Consider the following 18147-nt stretch of genomic DNA (forward strand, 5'->3'; position numbering starts at 1 on the left):
GTTTCATTAAATAACATGATGAAATTTTAATACATATCTTTCTTATTCAACGAGAAAGTATTCTTTTTTACTCAACCAGAAATTTTAATACGGGTTCTCCCTGAACAACCCAGAAAAGTCAGCATTCTGGGTAGACAAGCCGGTTGCCAAAGGCGGCTAGTTTTTAATAACTTGATTTATTTTGCTTTTCTTTAATGTAATTAATTCTCATAACTTTACCTTTCTCTTGCAGCTAGTGAAACCACGGGAGAGAGCGTCGATCTATAATTTATCTGCTTACTAGCCCTTTCGCCAAATTTCACTGACCACAGCCACCACTCGCCGAGGTCGGGATAAAGAATTCCATGGAAAATTAAACGAATACAATAAAAAAAATGACGTTCATTCGGTTATTCCTGCGTTCGCTGAATTCCGTTCTAGTGTTCAGATGATTCTCATGCACCAAAACGAGTGGACTCGCCACGATGACGAATGTCTTTCACTCCAAATAGGGGCCGCTCTCAACCTTCAAGTAGTCCCAAGCTTCTCGACTGGCGTCGGCTTCCTGTGACGTCCAGCGCTTAAAGCAGTGTTCACACGAGGTTAAGTGTTGCGTCGCAATAGAGGGCCACGCCTACCTCAGGAAGATCACGGGAACCGAATGGGGATTGTCATTGTCCAGATCACATTGTTTAAGCCGTTCACATCAGGACACTACCGAGACAACAGCGAAAGGACACTTACTGCGCGCAATAATTGGCCTCGTGTGAATGCACCTTAGCGTTTAGCTCACTGTCCTTGTTTAGAAGATGGGTTGCCAGAACACGATATTCAATATTTTACACATAAGAGTGCAAGGATTGTCGAATGTTTCATTCTTCAATGATTTTCATTTTTGTTCAGATTCGTATATTGAAGTTTGAAGATGTAAAAAAAAAAAAAAAAAGGACCAGCTATTAATTTATCATATGTTTTGACGCATCAACTGGCTTCCAGCATAAACAACCGCCAACTAATTTGATTTCTACTTCTTCAACTAGTCATAAATTAGCTCTGTATTGTAGGCATGCCCTTTCTGTATAAGGATAGTTAGAATAAAAAGTGTCTCTCTTCGCATACTCAAATATGAAACTTATATGCTTTATAAATCAAAACTGAAAGCAAATTCTAAATGAGTTTTCCAAATCGAAAAAATGCTGCAATAACAGAGCTATTATAGTTGCCATTATGCAAAATAAAAGATCATAAAATTTTAAAATATTACGGATAATATAAGAAGAAACATTATTAAATTTGCTATTTTTAAAGTATTTTCAAATCATATTAATTGATGAATGTTTTTTACCCTAATAGCACACAAATATTTTACAATATTGTATGACATTGATCTGTATTTGCAATATTGTGGAATATTGTTTAATATATAATATCGCAGAATATTGTAAGACAAGCTGTGCCACCTGTGTATTGCTTCTTAATATCAAGTTGGTGGTTAAACATTATGCTGGAAGTGGACTTTTGCCTTGTATGTTTTAAGTGACTATAAACTCAACAAACATATGTCCGTATGAAGAGCCTTAAATTATTTCGGAAAGTTCAAGAAAATTCTAAATCCTTATTTTACTCTCTTGATAAATGGAACTTCGATACTCATTGCCGAGCTAAATCATCAAAAGAACACATCTATTTTTCCTTAATATAGAAGCAAGGATATTTTCTATTCCAATCCTCTCCACTTAGATAGTTCCTCCTATACTACTTTTCTCACTGCCTTAAATTTCAGCCGTTGTTCCTGGAACCTGTGATCTTAATTTTTCAAAAAATACAAAGTTGCACATTTTTATTCAGCATTATAATCCTGAAAGGTCGTTTTTCATGACAAATGCAATTAAGTACCAGGATTTTACAGAAATACAAAAACTAAAGAGAATATATCCTTCTTAATGTAGGCGAAAACTTCTCATTAAAATTAAGAAGATATCAGTTTTAACTCGCTAAAATAAGTGTTTTTAGGCATCCAACTATATAATTTCATAGGGCAAAGCTATGTATTTCATGAAATATTTCAGGATATTTGAATCTAAATCATTATATGCCCACAATTTCCTTGACACAAAATGCTTATGAATTTAAATATCATCATGGTTGCTTACATTTTAAAAATAATAGTGAAGTCATACAATATCACTTTTAATATGTCTTACTGAACCAGAGCCTTTCGTATTTGTTAATGGAATCAAATGAACCAATACGTTGGCAGTTGTTGTGGGAGGAGAATACTTGTTCCGTGGTGTCTGAGAACCGTCTGCTACTACATGCTTCTCTGTTTGTTTGTAAATGAGGTGGGTTGCAGTTCAGCTCCAAATATGAAAACTGTGTCATTTTAGCTATTGGTTTTGAGAGTCGTGGTGTTTTACTAACTAAAATAGTCCCTTTAAATATTTGTTATGCATATACAATTTATGAATATCGAATTCACAATGGCATTCCCAGATCAGGGCTTCTTGAACTACAGAAAAAGATAGAACCATAATGGTATTCCATGAAATATGGTGCACATTAAACTATCTTCTAGGGTCAAAATACCTTCCCACTTAAGTAATGAGAAAATTCGGAAACAGAGTGCTGGCTCATGTGTCGGCGGCCTCAACATCTGACCGTAGTTTAAAATTATGATGTCCGTTTCAAAATAGCCTTCGTACACTTTCAAGAGAGGGTAGGGATGTAATTGAACTAAATCTAACGATCTTGAACTGCAGAATGACTTGATGGCAATCTCCTACTTAGATTCCAAAAAATCATAAGTTCTAGTTCCCGATTCCATCAAATAGTCGTACATAAGTGTACTGTGCAAGCTCAATCTCATGGCATAATCATCAATCCTCATGCTGGTATAATATGAATGCTTGTAGCGTGTACTCGACAAGCGTCATCATTCTGACAAGGGATTTTGACTAAACTTTCAAATTCGACCATAAAAGCAACCAAAAATAATGAAGTAAGCTATCTGGACTAAAATAATTCTGTATAGTCTCCACAAAAAAAAAGTAAACATTTCGTTTTCTTTATCGATATTTAATGATCTATTTTCGAAATGTGTCCATTTATTGAGGTTTGCGAGGTTCCTTCCAGTAAAAAGAGAAGAGAATGAGTGAAAAAAAGTTTATGATGTCCTATCTGAGAGTAAATGCCATTCCTATCTACATTTGGAAAAAAATTTCACGATAAAACATGTGGATGGAGAATTATAAATTAAATTAATTTTCTAGTAAATGCAACAATCGATAAAATGAACCAAATAAACTTAGACTTAGTGATTTGTTTTTGAGTTGTTTATAATCTAATGGTTCATCCAAAGCAGATACCATCTTGTTTTGGTCATCAAAATTAACTTAATAACATATATAGTTTTTATATTTCTGTTTGTCAATGTGTTCTGTGATATATAAATATACATACATGATATATTTGTTGAAATATTTATTTTTATTAAATGTGATTTTAGATCTTTGCGCGCCCACCTCAGTTTTTTCCTAGTTATATGTGTATATAATGTATATATAATATATATTTAGTCATATTCCTTTGCGATGTAGAATATGCCTGAATGAGAAAAACTTATCTTTTTTTTTTCATTTGCTGTGCTTTAAAAGTGGTTCCTAATTGTGTATGTTGTAACTCCCATTGTATGCACGAAAAACCTTTGGCTGCTCATAAGTGTTTTTTTTTTTTAATAAATAAAGCTAAAATCAAGACAACACTTTCAAGTATAAATTGAGAGAAATTCAATATTAAATTTGTTTCTCAGTATATATATGTATGTTTTGATCAAAACTATCCTTCAATAAGATGCAACTTTTGATGGTCTCAGGTAATACGTCATTAGTTTAGTATGTCGTAGTGAATCAGAAACTAAACGGGACGTTGGTATTATCATATGATATTCAAGCCTTTCTTTCAGTTTTTCATAGTTAAATATAATAAAAGAATAATAAATATGATTTGTCATATCAAAACCTCTGCCTTTCTAGTTTATACAGTAACAAGGAATAGAAATGTATCAGTTGATATAGGTTAAAGTTCTTCCTCTCAGTGTACGTTGCTAATAGAAGCATATCAAGGAGCAATAACTTTTTCGGCCATTGGTTAGTCAGAAAACAAACAAGAGAGTCCTCGCCTTTCTAAAGAATCCTGGCGCACAGAAAAGTGCATGTGGCGCAACTTCCAAAATACAATGGATGTTGGGAATTTTTCCGTCAACTCGCCAACAGTCAAACTGCAAGCCAAATTCACTAAATACAGAAAATCTTATACTTGGTTGATCGCCAACATAAAACAGAAGCATAGTTTTGTATGTCTCGATGTGATATTTTGAGTCAATACTTATATGCTGTCGAACTAACGGAAAAAGTACCAAACAGTTAAAAATTGAAGAACATTCAAACATGTTAAATGAATTATAAGAATTAAATAAATTTATATACTTAAAACAAATAATGCCAGCTTTGAAACATATCCAACTTTTTTTCTCAGCTTATTATGTACAGAATAAGATATAATTTTCATTCTTCAATTTAATTCTTTTTTGCAATTAGGGAACATTTGGTAACATAGTTCAAGTAAAAGAATCAGAATATTCTTTAGAAATATCACAATAAAAATTATTTAGTTTTAATGCCAGAATTTAAATTACAGTTAAATTCTGCTAAAGAAATTAAGTTATAAAGAATAAAGATTCGCCTGTGTATTGAAGTTCCGAAGCATAATATGTTACAAACTCGTTCCAGCATTCAAAAGTTGGAAGCTATGCTACGATCATTAAAAAAAAAAAAAAATATTTATAAATCTTAAAATAACGCAATAAAATATAAGATCTAAAGTTGAAATAAATTCTACCTTAAGTACGATATGAGTTTAAAAAGAAGATTATTTTCAGAATCAAATTGGATGGCAAATCAACAAAATTAAAGAACTTTCCAATACATAGGTTTAAAAGTCTCCCTAACAACATTTTCGAAATTATCTCTTTATTAAAATGTTACAAATCTCGTATCACAATATTTAGTTTTAAAGTATTTAGTCTGACTGCAAAATGTTTTTTAGCAAACACAAAAACTATTTTCCGAAAATCGCATACCCGAATAGTAGAAGATATTTTATCCAAAAGCAAACTATATTTGTAACTCATCATTCCAGGAAAGAATTATCTATAAATAAAAGCATTTGAATACAACTGCGACTACAAAACAATTGCCTTCAATATTATGTTTCCACACTAATTTTGAGGATTGATGTCTCTATAGTGTAAATATTTTGCAATATTATGTTTTTCAATGATATTCGTTAAAGGAAAAAAAGTGAAGGTCCATTTATTATCTCCAATTTTTTTTATCTAATGTCAAAAAAAATCTTATTTTTACAAAACTGAAATGTCGAGAAAGTGTATGTATTTATAGAATGCTAAGTTGCATTGCTTTTTACATTTCGAATTGCACACACTAATAATATAAGACAAAATTGTCTGTTTATTATTCAATTATCATCTATATATGAGTATTATTTTAACCGAATTGTTTTTGAAAGCGAATCATTGAGTCGCAGCTTATTTTTTCATCATGAAATGAAAGAAGATCACGTGATTTCTGCTCATCCATTACATCACACTGCCTGATTATTTATTTTTTGCTCTACCAAACGACTTTTTTGCCCAAATTATATGATATTTAAAGTAGCATTATAGCAATTCTTGAAAGTTCTAGTTTTAGAATAAACACAAATTGTAGCAATGGTTGAGACTAAGCTTCAATACACTATTCCTATCATGTATAGAAGTAAATGAAATAAATTTAAATATATACAAATATATATATTTAGATAATTTTAATATTTATCGAATTCGCAGCTAATAGAATGAATTTGATGCTAAAGAATATTTTATATTGGAAAGATTTCTCCTAGCACTCTTTCTGAGCGTTAAAAATTCTTGTTACAGAAATTTCTTTCGACAATCAAGTGTTCATTTTTGTGGGAAATGAATGAGTATTTTAAATACAAGTTAAGCATAACATTGGTTTCTTTATTTAAATTAAAGTACTCGGGCTTACATTCGGGTTGGATCTGGCGAAGAGCATAAAGCAGCGTTCACACGAGGTCAATAATTGGGCGCAATCGAAGGCCACGCCTACCTCAAGAACATCATGTGACCGCAAAGGAACAATGGCAAACGGTTGTCTGTTCGGGACAACTATTTGTCATTGTCTCATTGCGGTCACATGATCTTCCTGAAGAAGCCGTAGCCTTCCATTACACGCAATAGTTGGTCTCGTGTGAATGCTGCTTAAAAGTAAGCGAACTGAGTGGTTTTCAAAAATCATATAAGCAGCAGCAAGCATATTGCAGCATCAAAAAGGCAAACAATCAATTTCTACAAACAATAGAATGGAGTAAATCAAAAAATAAAACTGTAGAACTTTTTAAATTTACCTGCAAAATTACATCAATTATTTTTAAGCCTAATTTATACTGGACTAGCACAAGAAGCAATAAAAAGACCAAGTGGTACCAACGGGGTCTTTTAAATGCTTCTATGCTATTCCAATATAGGCTTGGCTTTATTCTCTAGAGATTTTTTTTTTTTAATGTAGAGAAATTCTTTATTAAAAGCATAGAGTTGTAAATAATTGCTTTGAATCGAAGAATTTAAAATATCATTTCTGAAACAAAAATTGCTTGATATAACGTAGGGTAACTGGAATCGCGATTTTAACAGTTCTATTAGAAACCTCTTTTTGATATTTAAAGTTTCCATTTATTCTATGGATTTCTGAATTATTACCATTTAAAACATAACTATAAAAATGGACAGTCTCACTTAATTTTACATCACTTACATATCTTAATGTTAGCATTTGTAAAATAAGTAAATAAGTTAAATGTGGTTTTAAATTTATTCCTTAAATAGTAACCGAATGTAATCATTAAAATGTTCTGACACAAGATGGAAATTTTAATTTTGAATGAAATATTTTAATTCTCTGTGTCACTTGAGACTGTTTAGTTTTGGTGCAAAATTAACTTACATTTTATGGTATTATTTAAATCCATGATATTTTCTAAATACAACATGATGCAATGAAGAGAATGTTTCGAATTTTCGAGAAAAATCAAAGTTCGATTTAAAAACATAACTGTGGTATTCATTTGTAATACATAAAATAATTCGAGTTATCAAATTCTTTCAACTAGCATGGAAATTCAAGTAATCAAATTTTTGAAGAAAATGATATGAAAGCTTGGCACACAAAACAGTTTTTGTACCAAAATAAAAACTCCATTTCAAACAAAAACTAAAAGAATTCTTCACAGATTTAATTCTATAATTTTTAAATAAATTTCAAATTAAATAAAAAAAGAACAAACCATTAACCTTACAACAAAGTTGGAAATTCCTAATCAGCTTAATTATTTTTATTCTGAAGAAGATGCAACAGAAGCTCAGAATATCAATTTTAATAAATTAGAAATTAGATCAAATTTTCAAAACTTTTTGAAAATATTTTGAACTTAGTTCTACCATTGCTGCTAATAAAATAAACATTCTTAAAATATTCATAATGGAAGAAACAACTCAAACTTCTAAGCAATAATTAATATACAGCAAAATTTACATTTAAAAAAACTGAAAGGCATATTTTAAACTATTCATTTTTGATATATTTTCATTAGTTAATTTTAGAAGTGAAAAATGATATCACGATTATAACATTTTGAAAATTACACAAATTCCTTTCCTTATTCCTTTATAAAATCCTAATTTTTTTAATTACTCTATCCTAAACAAACTTAAAATATAATGTAAAATATAACAATTGACAAATAAAAGAAATCTGAAACATATTATGCAGCCTTATACATATGAGAATAATTAACTTTGCCTTGACATTTGTCTTCTCAGTCCTATATATTCTGGATATTTATTATTATTATTTTGTCAGTTACCCTACAAATTTGTAAAAAGAAAAAATTACATTACTGTACAATTTTGATTTGATGTCTGTTCTCTACCCAAATGATCAAAACCCCTAAGTGATAAAACTGTGTTGTTCTGCCAAGAGTGTCTGACATCTGTTGGCACTTTGCCAGCGCGCATGTCTATGCATGTTTCTCACTTCTGAGTTATACGTGGATGTCAGTTGTTTACTACATAATTGTGGTATGAGATGTAGTGTTGTTTGAGCTTTCTAAAATACAATAAAAATCGTTCCAATACATGTGTGATTTCTTTTTATATCTAAGCAGTTCAACAATCCACTGCAAATTAAACCATATTATAGTCTATGTATTTTCTGTAGGCGGTTCAAGGTCACATTTTCTACCTCGTTATTCGTTGTGTTGCCAGTAACGCGGTAGAAAATGTGACCTTGAGCCGCCTACAGAAAATACAGAGACTATAAAAGAAAATTTTAAAAACAATTACTTAATTTAAAAATTATTCCTGAACAACAGCAACATATGAAACAATATTCTATACCAGATGTAAACTAAATTTTAAAAATTTATGAGGCGGTAAGAATTTTCTCCAATATTACAAACAACATATAAATGAAATGCAATTCCTTCCTTCACATCAAGCATATATATATTTTTTTTTATCTCACCTAATGCACGCAATTCACTCATAACATGTGTTATAGTTTTTAACAAATATATTATATGGTCACTATTATACCAATATATATGTCAAATTTATCAAAATATTTTATTTATATGGTATGTGTTTGATGCATGTCATCTACAAATGCCATATCGATAGTAGCTCGAAACATTACATCAAAATTATTAGTTTTTTTTTATAGTTTATTTTTTTATTTTAGATATCTCAATATAATGTCTTTAAGCACATTATATTGCATTATTGTTCATAAATATATATTATATTATATAGTTCAGCTTCTATAATATAAAAGGTATCAGCAAAGATTTTAAATCAAGTATTTCATATTTATACAAGGTATACATACATAAAACATTAATTAACATACATGGCACTTAATATTGTTGGATGGTAACAGTCAAATGTATAAAAACAATTGCACGAACGAATTTCAGACTAAACGTTTTATAATTGAATTGAATTCAATATTTCATTTAGCTAATCAATGACAAAATATTATTAGATCTGTTCTAGAGATGATTTATGTCACTAAAAAGTACATTCAGTGAGAGGAAAAGAGATAAAAGAAATCATGAAAGAGGTTTCAAAGAGAAAGCAAAAATAGGCTTAACCTGCCAGATAAATAATCATTTTAAATAACCTATGGAAATTGATGCTTATATCTTCCAAAACAATTCTCGCAAAAATAGTCTTCACAAAGACTCCAGAAATTATCTTTTTAATGATATCAATTTCACTTCTGTCTAATTTTTTTTCTTTAATTTCAATAATATTTTTGATTAAATTTGATACACTATCTGTAATAATGTTTATCATCATGATGGAATTCAAACTCATGCACCAAAATGTTCAGTCACATGGTTTTACTAATCATCAACTCTGCAGTAGGATTTTTTCTTCTACTTTTATTTTGTAATATGCACTCTTTTTTAATTTGGAATGAAATTACTCAATTGAATTCACGTTTTTCACTTTTATCAAATAACAAAATCATTTTTTAAAGCATTTAACAACCTAAAATAAAATCAATCTGGGTGAACAAATAGGTCACCAAAGGTGACAGTATAATATTAACACCTTATATAAATGAGCCCCTTCCTTTTAAATGCACCAATAAATTAACATGTGTCTGTATGAATGGTTTAAATCATATAAGAGATTTGATAATACTGTACCAAGCTGTATAGATTAAAACAATACTGAAATTACTAAAACAAGTTATTGACATTTCAGTACAATTAAAATCATTAGGATGTAGAAAAATTCAGGTATGTATTCGAATATAAATGAACCGAAATAAAATTGTTCATTTTCAAAAATAAATTTTAATAAATTAAGTTTAAAAACCTAAGACACATCATGACAATTTAAACTTGTTGAGGTAATTATTATACAATTTTCTATCAGTGTTAAAGACTATCAAGCATTTAAAGATTATAATATGTAAGACCTTGAAATTCAAGTTTCTCAGTAGTTTCCAAGTACAAATGAAGCATTTTTGGATAATATTATTAATTATTGTGAGAAAAATTTAGTTATTTTTTTTTTCTCTTCCCATTTTAGTTCAAAAATAATTTGAATGCAGTAAAATATATTAACAATATTTTTTGCTTGTTACATAAATTGGAAGAAAAAAATTAATGAACATATGGCTTTAATTAATTTTGGGATAAATAATTTTCCGAATTTTTGATTCAGTAATAAAAAAAAAAAAAGCAGTAATATAGGATGCATTCTAGAAACCACAATTCCGCAAACAAGTTGTTGCTTGAAAAGCATGTTTTCTTTCTACACTGATTTGTGATTTCCTTTTTTTACTAATTTCATAAAAATTATCTTAAAAATAGGATATTAGAGAATATTTTTCAAAAATTAAGTCATTTAAGTATTAAAATAAACAAAATGACATGAATTCAAACAGAAATGATTTTTTTTATTTCACAATTTGATCCATGTTAATATGTAAAACATTTTGATTCAGTCTTATTGAAGATTTAAATAAATGAGCAGAACATATCAGTTCAAATGTCATAAAATATTAAACCATCTTTTCACTGGTTTTAATCTGCAAATATACAACAAATTTATAGACAGCAATAAATCACCTAATATTTTCAATACAATTACACTAATGAAAACAAAGTTGCATACATTATAACTGTTAAATAAATACTGTAAGTGAAATTTTCAACAAAAAAAATTAATTGTAACAAATGATAGTTTTGATTATATTAACAAAAAGTTATAGCAGAGAAAGCTGTAAACATACTGAGCAATTAAAGTTGAGCAGCATTTTGTAAAAATTAGCAGCATTCATAACAACACACAAAAAGGAAAACACTAAAAATTAGAAGTTTCAGTAAGCATCTAAAATTAAATGAAAAAAGAAATACAAATTATTAAAACGAAAGTATCAAATAATATTTTATTGAATGCAAATGAAATTAAAATGTATTAGAAAGGATTGTATTGAAACTAAAATTATACATTTTCTTTTGAAAAAATATATTTATTCAATTTTGAATTTAAGTTAAATAACAAGAAAGAGAATAATCTTCTTGTTTTAAGATGGGTCACAACATTAAAGATGAAAATGAATACATCATTATTATAATAATCATTAAAAATCCAATACTTATTAATATAAAAATTAAAAAGAAAAATAAATTCAGAATTATTCTGGAGAATTTAGTTTACCTAAATTTTTATTAATACTGTATAATGATTTTTATTTATTTGATACACACATTGTGTCAAATATCTCAATAGTATAATACAAACGAAGATTACATGACAGAGTGTAATTTCCATTTGTTCTTTTTTTCTTAAATGAATCACACAGTTGAAAAAAATAAAAATAGTCAAATTCGATTTTTAAAATGATTTATACTTAAAAAGAAAGAGAATCAAAAACAAACTAAAAGAAAAACTCAAAAATAAAAAATACAATGAAGCATATGAAGGTGAAATGAAGAAAAACATGACAAGCCATTAAAAACATAACAAAAACCGGGATGTTTGAATGGAACACAGTTTAAAAGGGAGACTATATGTTCTACTTGTAATTATTATTTCATAAGACAAAAAGTAAAAAAGCACAAAACTTTCTTGTGATTTATTAACTCTTTTCCATATTCTCTGGGGTAAAAAAAAAAAAATACTCAAAATCAATTAGGTTTAAAATTAAATTATTATTAAAAAAATTTGAATCTAAAAATAAAATTATTAAAACAATTAATTTTATATTACTATAGTATTATTTCTTAGTTAATATTTTATGATTTTACTGAAATTATTTTTTTTTATTTATATGACGAACAGAACCTTTTGGGCTACTTAATTATTTTTAAAGAATCATTACAAATTTAAATTCACAATAGGGAACTGCATTATGGGGGAACATATCAAGAAACAGAAAAGGGAAGGGAATTTCAAATAACAATTTGGAATAACAGGTGATAATTTAATTTTCCTAAAATGCTTATTCACTGAAATAATTGATACTTGGAAAACACAGGGAGAAAATTTTTCAATTAACATATTGTATTAAGGTTTTTTAAAAATTAAAATTTAGTCAAGGAGTTGAAAAATGAAATTTCATTATATCAAAGAGAATTATTTTGAAGTGATAAAACTTCATGATTACAGCTCATCAATATTTTTCTGCAAAAATAAATGGACAGTAAATCAAATACTTTTAATAAGTAAGACTACATACAGAATAATAATTCAGGAAATTTGGACAAAAAAATTAAATCAAATGAGCTACTACATAACATGCCTATCAGTTATGAAAATACTATTGAAAAATGTTCTACATTAAAAAGAAACAACAGCAAAATATTTTCTATTATAGTTGAGTGTGATTATGAAAATGACAGACTAATGAATGTATACATATTTTGAAAGGCAATAATGGATACACATTTTGACAGACAAGAATTCCATTTCAAAAAAGATTTAATATAATTCATTTATGAAACATAATGCAAGTTTAGTAGCTACATATTAGATCTAGTCTTAACAAACTGACATATTTTGGTAATATGCTTAAAATTTCATTGAGAATATTCATAAATATTCAATTTCAAAATGTTCGGTAAATTTTTTAAAATAAAATGTTTTGCCACACAGATGTAAGTAAAAAATAAAGCATTAGATAAAAAAAAATCAAGAATTCTGTTAGTTCAAGACAGGGAAAAAAATAAATATGCTTAGAAAAAAAAAATACAATATCTTTTATCAATAGAACTTTTTTACACTTTTCAATTCTAAAAAATGTATTAAAATCCAACAAAATAAAAAAAGAATAAAGCAAGTTATCTGCATGTATTTGTTACCCAACGAGCCAAAATAATATCAATAGATGATTTTAAATGAAAATAGAAAAGCTCTTATGTGCAAATATTACAGCTTAGTAGGCCAGTGATCACACTGTACAAGAAGTAATCTTAACTCCAAAGGAATTGTAAATTGTTAATGTTTCAGTAAACTACTTAAAGATACTTTTCATCTATCTTTAGTATAACAAGCAGAAATTTATCCAACTATGCAATGTCTTGCATATCTAATTAATAAAACAAAATCTTGGCATTTAAAAGTTTCATTTGAGAAAATGCATGTCATCATTTTATAATAATTTAGTATATGCACATATAATCAATAAATAAAAGAATAAAAATTAGCAGGCTAACTAATATCTAATAAAATCCATTGAGAATAATATAGGATTAACAGGGTATTTACGTAATAAAAACGAGCTTAAACAGTGCCTTGCACATACTTTAAACTTTACAGTGTACTGTAAAATTTTCAACAATAAATCATCATAATTTTGTTCTCTGCATTCATTATATTTCTATAAAATTATCAAAAAATCACAATCAACATATTCTTATCCTTCACCGACACAAAATAGTCTTTGTAAACAACAACAATTCATCCTTGTAAACAACAAGTATCCGCTTCTCATTATACAATTTTCAATGATGCAATTTTTATACCATTAAAGCTCTCAGGAATACAGGAAGACTTTATTAAGCAATAAATCAAAATAAACTTTAAACATTTATGCTGTCTGCCAATTCAAACTATTTCCAAATCAATTTTATTATAGACATTATTACTGATACAATATTATTACTTTGATAAGAAATAAGCCACACAAAATCATAGAAAGGTATTAAAAGAATGTAAACTTGTGTTTAAATAAGATAAAATTAGTTTTGAGAAATCATTCAGAATCATCAGATTAAGATATTGCATGCATAGAATTTAACTTCAACTTTTAATCAAAAATAATTATATTCATTTATTAACAGTTTAAAATATTTAAGATATAACTATTAATAGCATTTGTCAGAGAATACAACAATATATGTAAAACTTTACATATATACAAGCTATCTAATTAATTTAATTTCAATGTATGAAATACAAAGATCTTTACTCTGTTTGCACTACATGTAGACGTTCAGCCTGCTGCTTTAACTGGAATAAATTGTCTTGAATTTTATCAGTAATGATTTTCCTTTTTTCCATCTAAAATAAAATTAATAAATACATAAGAAAATAATCAGTCTTATTTAAAAAGAATCCAACTTGTTTGACTTTTTTATTTTAACTTTTACATTATCTGAGGCATTAATTATAAGAAAAAGTAAAACAACAATGTGGAGGCAATGCTCTCTCAAATATCCTGATATGTAATGAAAAATAATGCCTTAACTAACACGACAAAAAGTGTACTTCTTTCAATCACTAATTTCTATAACCATGACTAGCAACACTATGTACCTTATGAATTAATTTATATATAAAATTAACAATGCAACAAATGTTACCCTCAGCTGTTCTTTATCTCGATTAAGGTAAATCATTATTAATAGGATCCCAAAAGTATGGCATGGATCCTGTACAAATGCATCACAAAATGATTCCATCTTATAATTAGCCTTAATAATATAGACATGCAAGAAAATAACAAGAATTTCAATAATTAAAGCTCTCACCAGCAACTAAATAGCAGTATCGTTTTTATTATTATTATTATTATTATTATTTCTCATCCTTTTGATTACAACGATTTGTAATAATTTATATTTATATTTAAAGTGATTAGGAAAACCAAAGCATCAGTAGCCTCCTCCAGCCTCAACTGCTGGCTCAATTCAAGAATTTTTATTTTATAAGAGAATCCATTGCTTATAGACATTACATCAATGGTTGCCTACCCCTGCCCAAAGCCAGTACCCATCACTTTCTGTGAAAAATTTAAAAATAAAATCACTATACATTTTTATAAGGTAAAAAAAACATAACAGTTTCTCAGACTTTCATTAATTTTTATTTAATATGACAGTTTATTACAGTCATTTATTTTCCCCGACCCTTATTTTCAAGAGATATTGGAAAATGAAATCTTAATACAGACACCAGCTTCATCAAGTTGACTGATTTTGCCACTTATAGCAAATAGCAAAATAATCAAAATGCTCTTCTTTTATTTGATATGATAATGATAATATATAGTTCATTGTTCGCTGACATCACTAAATTAACACTGGTAGTCAAAAATGATAATTTTTTTTTATGTTAGATAAAAAGGAAAAAATTTCGTATTTACATTAGAAAAATACATTAGAGATATTCGTATTTATATTAGAAAAATACATTAGAGATAACTCTAAATAAAATTTGTTAAGAGCCTTGATACATAAAGTATACAAAACAAAACCAGATAATCTCCACAAAACTTTCTCGCATTAGTTTTAATAAAGACGAATTTTGCTTTAAAAGCATTTTGTCTCCTCCCTGCTGAATGAGACCAAAATTTAACACCAAACTACAATTGCAGTCACAAAAAGACATGCAAAATTTTATAAATTTAAGTTAAACTTTTCGAGTTATGGCGTTTACATGCTTTTGAAAGTACAGATTGACAGATGTTTTATCCGTTGTTAGATTTGGTTCAAAATTTGTTAGGCGTCTGCAATGTAGAAGTTAAATCTGTGCACTGAATTTTATCCATCTAATACACTTCCTCTGAACATCCTTCCATCTAATATTCTTCCTCTCTTATAATTTGATAAAAATCTACAAATTTGGTGTAAAGACAAGTACCAAATTTCTCCCATCTAGCTCAAAACGTTTTTCAATTATCTTTGTCATAGACAGACTTTTCTGTTTTTCAATTCCGGGAAGTTTGAAACGTGGAGATTCATCAAAATCTCGAGTTCGAATTTTTTGGCGATTACAATTCTTTCTCTGTGTTTCATACATGAGAAAGTAAAAAGCACTGATTCATTATAATGTTCCATCATGAGAAGCAGATGCTGTTTGTAAAATGGTACTAGAATCATTTTTTTTAAATCTATCACAATCATCTGCAATTTTCCCTGCACCAACCTTAAACAATGTAACTAAAATGATAATTAAGATATAAAAAAGAATGTTTGCTGATACTGTTGTGAATCCACTCACACATAATACTAAAAACTGTTTACAAAATGCCTCCATATCTTTATACACAAGAAAAAGAAATGCAGAAAATATCAAGCCAAAAAATCTAATTATTTTATACTAATTATCAAAAAAATTCAAAATTGATAAAAAAAAAAGGCAAATTTTAAATTATGCTTAAATGTATCCTTTCAAAATGTAATAATACAGTAATAATACGTTACAGCTGTTACAAAATGTAATAATAAGTTACAGCATTGTTTCAACTATAATGGACGAGCCATCACTGTTTCCTAATCATTTTGTTAATAATATATTAACCTATAATTCCTTGCCCATTTGTATCACAGCATATTTGATCAGCTTTACTTAGAAATCAGTTTAAGTATTTTGCACCATTAGGCTTGGAATATTATGAAACCCTTCTTTAATTAAACTGGTTAATTGAATTTCATATTTTATTACATTTTCAACTTAATGGTTTATTAGAGGCTAATCTTTTAGTTTTATTTAAATATACATATTATGTTTTTATTTATTTATTATGACTACACTAACCATGTATATAAATGATATTACTTAAGAAAATGCCTAGTATCGATAATATAAGATAATACAATATTGACTGAACATAGTGAAACAGAAAGATGTCTCAACAATTATATTTGACAAAATATTAATATTATCCTAATATTTTATTAACCAAAGAATATTTAATTTAGCTACATTTATTTATTTGGCAACTAGGTTATGAATGATTTTTTTTACTAGCCTGCTCAGCCCCAGCAGCTGATAAGTCTACCATTTGCTTTAATTCCAAATGAAGAAAAATAAGAATAAGCAACTTCACAGACAGTCAACTCAAGCCATTGATTTCATGTTCTGTCACTTGAAAAGAAGAAAACACTTCTATTTCCACTGCATTCCTCATTTGAAGAAATAGTTTCTCTTTGTCGTAATCTAAAAGCTAAGATTGTTATTCACCGAGACAAAATAGAATATTTGTTCATAAATACAATTTTGTTCCTCTATCAATTTATCTATTAAAAAACAACATTTACATTTAGACAAAATTGTAAAAAACAAAGAAACCAAACTTTCATTTTGTTATTCTGTTTTAATAATTTCTTATTCTAACTGCGCAAAAGCTTGAAATAAAATGGGGGGGGGGAGGAGAATTAAAGCCAAATTGTGAAATTTAAAATATTTTACATATCAAAAATGCTTTAATAATTCTGTAAAATCAATAAATAACTTGATTTTACAATTTGAATCATAAGTCAATAAATTCAATTCGTGAATGCAGTGTTAAAAAAAAATTGTGCAAAATGTGAAACATACTTTTGAAAACTATTAAAATTCATTTTAACCAAATTACTGCATTTAAAAGTAGAACGAAATTATGCATTTTCAATGGGTTTTATTTAGTTAACATACAAAAATGTAAAGAAAAATTTATATTTCATATGAAGATTAATATCAATGGTAATAGCTGCAAATTTCATTTTATTGCTCAGTAATTCAAACTCCAATAAATTTCAACAACAAGACTTGAAGATGGAACAAGCACAGCAAATGATTAACAATAATAACAATATTGACTAAATTACTAATATTATCTCAGCAAATTATAACTCTTTAATATATTTTAGCAAATAAAAAATATAGCAGAGAAACTGACTAAAAACATTTATTGACCGGAGAGGTAGGAAATGTAATTTTTAAAAATCTTGCACAGAAAAGGTTTGAATTAATGATAAAATTTGAAGATTGAAGTTCACAGCTGATGAGATTGAGACCCAATATTCTGTAGCCTAAACTGACAAATTTACTAAATGAGATAGCAAAAAACCATTACATTACTAAGTTCAAATAAAACATTTTCTATGCTATTAAAAACTTTTTTTTCCCCATTTGAGTTTAAAAGCAACAAAAGGATCAAAATATAAATCCATATACAATTTTTAAGAAAATTTGAGAGCAAACAATTGTCTTATTCTCTCTCTCTGTGTGTGTTTGTAAACTTTTCACTA

The 18147-nt window shown here is 27.7% G+C and overlaps 2 protein-coding genes across 7 annotated transcripts in view; one reads left to right on the forward strand and one right to left on the reverse strand.

Annotated features, from left to right (window-relative positions):
- Positions 1–8251, forward strand: part of LOC129989456 (uncharacterized) — a 302200-nt gene extending 293949 nt beyond the window's left edge. For all 5 annotated transcript variants that reach the window (XM_056098002.1, XM_056098005.1, XM_056098004.1 and 2 more), the window contains one exon: positions 233–8251. In XM_056098002.1, coding sequence (XP_055953977.1) covers positions 233–267 — 35 coding nt within the window. In that variant the 3' untranslated portion in view covers positions 268–8251. The remainder of the gene's footprint in view (positions 1–232) is intronic.
- Positions 8252–10583: 2332 nt separating this feature from the next.
- The window catches only part of LOC129989462 (tafazzin-like), a 29313-nt gene continuing 21749 nt past the window's right edge, over positions 10584–18147 (reverse strand). The window contains exon 8 of one of the 2 annotated variants that reach the window (XM_056098016.1): positions 10584–14194. In XM_056098016.1, the coding sequence (XP_055953991.1) occupies positions 14099–14194 (96 nt within the window). In that variant the 3' untranslated portion in view covers positions 10584–14098. The remainder of the gene's footprint in view (positions 14195–18147) is intronic. The other variant, XM_056098017.1, reaches the window with a different exon arrangement.

Source organism: Argiope bruennichi, chromosome 10 (genome assembly GCF_947563725.1).
Source record: "Argiope bruennichi chromosome 10, qqArgBrue1.1, whole genome shotgun sequence".
Taxonomy (NCBI): Eukaryota; Metazoa; Arthropoda; class Arachnida; order Araneae; family Araneidae; genus Argiope; species Argiope bruennichi.